The following is a 4,752-nucleotide window of genomic DNA, read 5'->3' as shown; positions in this document are numbered from 1 at the left end:
TGGTTTATGTTTCCTCAAATGACATGAGATGATATATCTGGTTTTTATTTACATTACAGAACTTTGTAACTGTCAATAGTGTTGTACAAAAAAATTCCTTATAAATTTCATTCAAATACAGACAAAAATTTTATAAAATAATTCTGAAAATCCTTGACTACACTTTACATTCTTGAATATACTTTACTACTGTACTGTAACACTTTCATTGTTTTATTTGCTTGCAACAGGCATACAATTTTCCTAAAATCAATGGAACTACTACAAAAGTAAATAAATTCTTAATTTCATTTGCAACAAGAACATATGTGTATCTGTAAATTTCCCTGTCCTGATACAGTACAGTCTCTTAATATTTAGCACTTCAAAAGTGTGCTACATAAACTGGGCACACTCATCATCAGTACAATAAGACCTGCTGTTTACTAAGGAATTCAAATAAAACTTTCTGGCTTACCAAAAAGGTTACAGCTCAATTCAGCTAATGCCTAAACCTCACAAACAACCAGCCCACATCATCATCCCAGAACAACTAATATATAAAAAATTCAATTGTCCACTAAGCACCCGGCAGGGCAAGGTCACATTATGTTAAGTCCAACAACAGTATGAATGAGACAAAAGGAAAATTTTACATTGGCCAGTTCAAAAGATTATGCTTAGTACAACACTGTATTTGCCATATAAAATTAAAAACAAATAATTTAAAAGAGGGGTAAACACAAAGACCATTTATAGATATAATGGGCAATGTTTCATGTATGGAAAATATGACTTGCATTGCACATGCTATATCTAGCACTACTTGGAACACTGTAAAAAGCTTAACAAGTACAGACTGTAACCATATAGACTGACAGTCCAATGAAAGGTGGACGGATAAAGGTGTAGTCATACACCTAATTGTTGATGCCTACATCACTTGAGTACTATACATATAACTAGTGGCCCTAAGGTGTCAAGCAACAATGCATTTTCAAACTCTATAATGACATTTCCTTTTGAGATATTCTCTTGAACACTACACTCATAAAGTATACTTCCTTAACACAAATGATCTATAAGAAAGTTTTTAATCTGTGAACCTGAATTTACATCATGATAATCATTAACATACTAAAAGATGAGACAATTGTTTATACTGTTACAATAATTATAGTAATATGGGAAAAAAAAAAACATGGAATATGAACCACTGGGTAAAACATTATTGCTACTGATAATTCAGCCAATGAAATCATCAATTAATTACAATTTCAAAGCACAGTTTAAACAAGAGATCTTATCTGGCATGAAAATAACATTAATGCAGCAATGTTTACAAAATATCAAATGTCCCAAGAAGAGAATATTTGCTGGTATGCTATTGCAATTCTTGAGAACTAAACAGTGACAAGCCAGACAACTTTGCAGAAGGATATCGATACATGGATATTACATAATCTTCAACAATTAATTTTTCACATCCATAACTTTCCACTGTATTTAAAATGTCAAATTAATTCAATACAAAAAAACCCGGACTTGTTTGAAAGCCTTTCTTGCTATAATTCTTGTTGGAAAGGTATTCCTGGCCAGTTGGCCAACAACTATACACAAATATTAAAATATTCTCGAATTTATAAAATCACAAAAAACTTAATGAAATGCTATAGCATCCATACACTAAAGACATCACTTACACTAAGGCCACAAACATCCTTCATGCCCATGTTACAATTTCATCCCTGGAAGCTCCTCTGAATCTCAGTTAATTCATTTCTTCACTGCACTTTGACTTAACAAAAACACTTCAATTACTGTTACACCTACTATTTGCCCTAGTACTTTACTTCAAAAGTCAAGGCACCATAACTTGGCTGCATCACAGAAGACTACATACTATTTAGTATAAACAATGTCCAAGGCAATACATAGAACAGGCATTTAATCTGCTTACAGCCACTGAAAACATTTTCAATTTAAGAAAAAATGTTTTGTTTAAGCTTACGTCAAGTCACCGAAATTAAAACTCAATTGTACTTCAAAGTCAACATAGACCAACAAAGCTCTGTATATAAAATTAAGTCTTAAGTTTCCTAAGAGCATACAAAATTTGTAACAGCGTTATCCAATGGAAATTCATATTGGGAAAAACAAAAAGCATAACCAAACATTTCAAATGTCAGTCAACTTGCAGTCTACACTACAAAACCATAATAAATATCATTAGATACCTAAAATACTTCGTTACAGGTACAGTATGATAATATTTTTCTATAAAGTACATCTATTAACTAAGTTTTTGAGCTCTGTAGTTGTCTTTTATTATAATTTTCAAGAGTAGAATAAATAGTTTTGCTTGAATACTTACATTTTTCTGAGCCACAGGTACATGTGAAATGTTTGTATTTTATAATCCAGAATTTCTCCCCATAGTCAAATCTGAAATAAGAAGCATCAGATCATTTCCAGAAACTAAAAATGGTCTAGTTTTGCACATAGAAACATTTCTAATGCTGTGGAAAATATTTTGAAAATCTGAATTTTGACACAATAGAGTAGCAATGCACCTTACAGATCTCAATGCTTGTATTTACCTGCTGCATTGTTGTCATTATTTTTTGCTTGGCCACCATTTTGGTTTAATCATTTTTGAATAGATCTAAACTGAATGTTTAAGTGTAAAGTACAGCTTAGTTTAGGTTAGGCACCATGTGGAACTGCTGTTAGCTGTAAGATATCTAAATAAAATACTTTAAGTGGGGGTACAATATACAGTCTTTGTTACTAACCAGAAGGCCAGACCCCCAAAGTCTCTTATTAGGTTGAGGTGCTCCCATGCTACAATATCACAAGCCCTGAGATTGACGTTGTCCAGGTACTTTCTTACACTTAATATTGATGCAGTTACCTATAATTAAAAAAAGTAATACATACCCTAGTTCTTCATCAGCTTCAATGTCTCGGTTGGCAAAGAAAGCTATTCTTGGGAATGTCAAATCCTGATGATCTATGAAGACTTTCACTGGAGTGAGGTTTGGCTCACACAAATGATTGATGAAGCGAGCGATATTACCATAACCTCGTGCATCAATGCAAAAGGTTTCACTATCCTGTAAACAAACATACTATAGTTGAAAAGGGACCACATGCTTTCTTAAAAAGAAATATTTATAGAGGCCCAAAAAAATGGCAATCTTTGGCAAAACATATGACTTTCCTAGTATCTCTTCAGCAAAGAGTGACTGCAATTAGATGTCTGGCAAAAAGAATGATTACCAAAAAAGAAAAAAAAAAAAAGTCCTCTGGAAAAAATTACAAATTTTTAATTAATTTGTATTTTTCCTAACATACAAACCTACGGTCTTTACATATGCATAACTTTCGGTGAAGCTGGAAAGTCTGCCCGTTAAACTTTTGCGAAGCGGTTATGGTAACAGTTACCTATGGTAGGGGCGGAAGTACCGCCCACCCAACCGATATGCATTCAATCTCTTCAGTTTACCTTTTGGCCCAGGTAAAAGAATGAGGGGTGGTAAAAGGTGGGCCTTTTATATAAAGACCTCAGGTTTGCATGTTAGGAAAAATACAAATTAATTAAAAATTTACATACTTATCTTTTATCAGCGTGAAAACAGCAGTAATGTGTCCTTTCCTGCCCAGTAGTTTTGATCAAAATTCTTTTCTCTCCAATTTTATTTACGGTCAAGTTTCATCCATGCTGCTGATGCATGATAATTTATAGTCATTAGCAGCTTGGACATTGTTTTCTCAGCTACAACTTGAAGCTTAAGTTTAGCAGTATATTTCCTTGCCGATGTTTTCTCCACAGCAAATAAGGATATAATGTAAAAATATATCAGTCCCATTCTACTTAACATCATTGGTAACATAACTATAGTAAATGTTTGCTACCGTATGATGGTTGAAATACAAGCAAAACAGCTGTTGTTATCCGATTTGGTCATTAGCAAAACAGCAGTTTCTCATTCGTTTGTTTATGGCTGCACACATTTATGCAAGAGTATAACGTTACTAACAATACTTTTATCATTCTCTTTTACTTTTTTAACTAGAAGATGGGATAAAGAGATGGAGGAAAAGAAGTTGGTCTATTGTAATTTGGCCTCCCTCTCTCGCTGCCTAATTGTATGTTGCTGCCAGGAATTTAATAATTTCCACTGAATTCCACTTCTCTGACATCTTGATTACATGGAATTCTGATGATTACTGTTCAGGAAGTGGACAGTTGGCATTACAGGGAGAAAGCTCTGCCCATCAGTAAGTCACATGACTCAACAGTGGAAGTAAAGTAGCCTGGACAGCAACTCGACTGTCCACTGTCCAGGCCAATTATCTATCCAGGACAATCTACGAACTTTAGGTTTACACAGGGATAGTTTACTGGCCGCCAGCTAGTGGCATCAGTAAACTGCCCCCGTGTAAACACACTTTCACTGTACAAATGTACAAAGAACTGGAAACTGTCCAAGATAAGAATGCTAAAAATTCTGAATAAAGAGACATTTCAACTTAGTAAAACTACAGCATCAATAACAACATGATCATATGAAAACAAAATTTATTGTGAAAAGAAAAAAAAAACAAAAAGAAAATCACATATTAAGATTAAAAAGTACTACAGATACTCACCTTATTGTCCAAATCAAATAAATATGAGTCATCTTCTCTTTGGTCAGCCTCTAAGTCTGTGATAATCTCTCCAACATATTCACATACATAGGAACCCTAGCAAAGAAAAGAGAACAT

General features: G+C 33.6%; 1 protein-coding gene across 4 annotated transcripts in view; it reads right to left on the bottom strand.

Annotated features, from left to right (window-relative positions):
- Window positions 1-31: 31 nt before the first annotated feature.
- G9a (histone-lysine N-methyltransferase G9a) overlaps window positions 32-4,752 on the bottom strand; it is a 48,802-nt gene continuing 44,081 nt past the window's right edge. For all 4 annotated transcript variants that reach the window (XM_067130908.1, XM_067130909.1, XM_067130911.1 and 1 more), the window contains 3 exons: window positions 4,636-4,731; window positions 2,920-3,095; window positions 32-2,424 (listed from right to left, as the gene is read on the bottom strand). In XM_067130908.1, the coding sequence (XP_066987009.1) occupies window positions 2,277-2,424; window positions 2,920-3,095; window positions 4,636-4,731 (420 nt within the window). In that variant the 3' untranslated portion in view covers window positions 32-2,276. The remainder of the gene's footprint in view (window positions 2,425-2,919; window positions 3,096-4,635; window positions 4,732-4,752) is intronic.

This window comes from Macrobrachium rosenbergii, chromosome 29 (assembly GCF_040412425.1).
Source record: "Macrobrachium rosenbergii isolate ZJJX-2024 chromosome 29, ASM4041242v1, whole genome shotgun sequence".
NCBI classification, from domain to species: domain Eukaryota; kingdom Metazoa; phylum Arthropoda; class Malacostraca; order Decapoda; family Palaemonidae; genus Macrobrachium; species Macrobrachium rosenbergii.
This window is presented reverse-complemented; position numbering and strand designations above follow the sequence as displayed.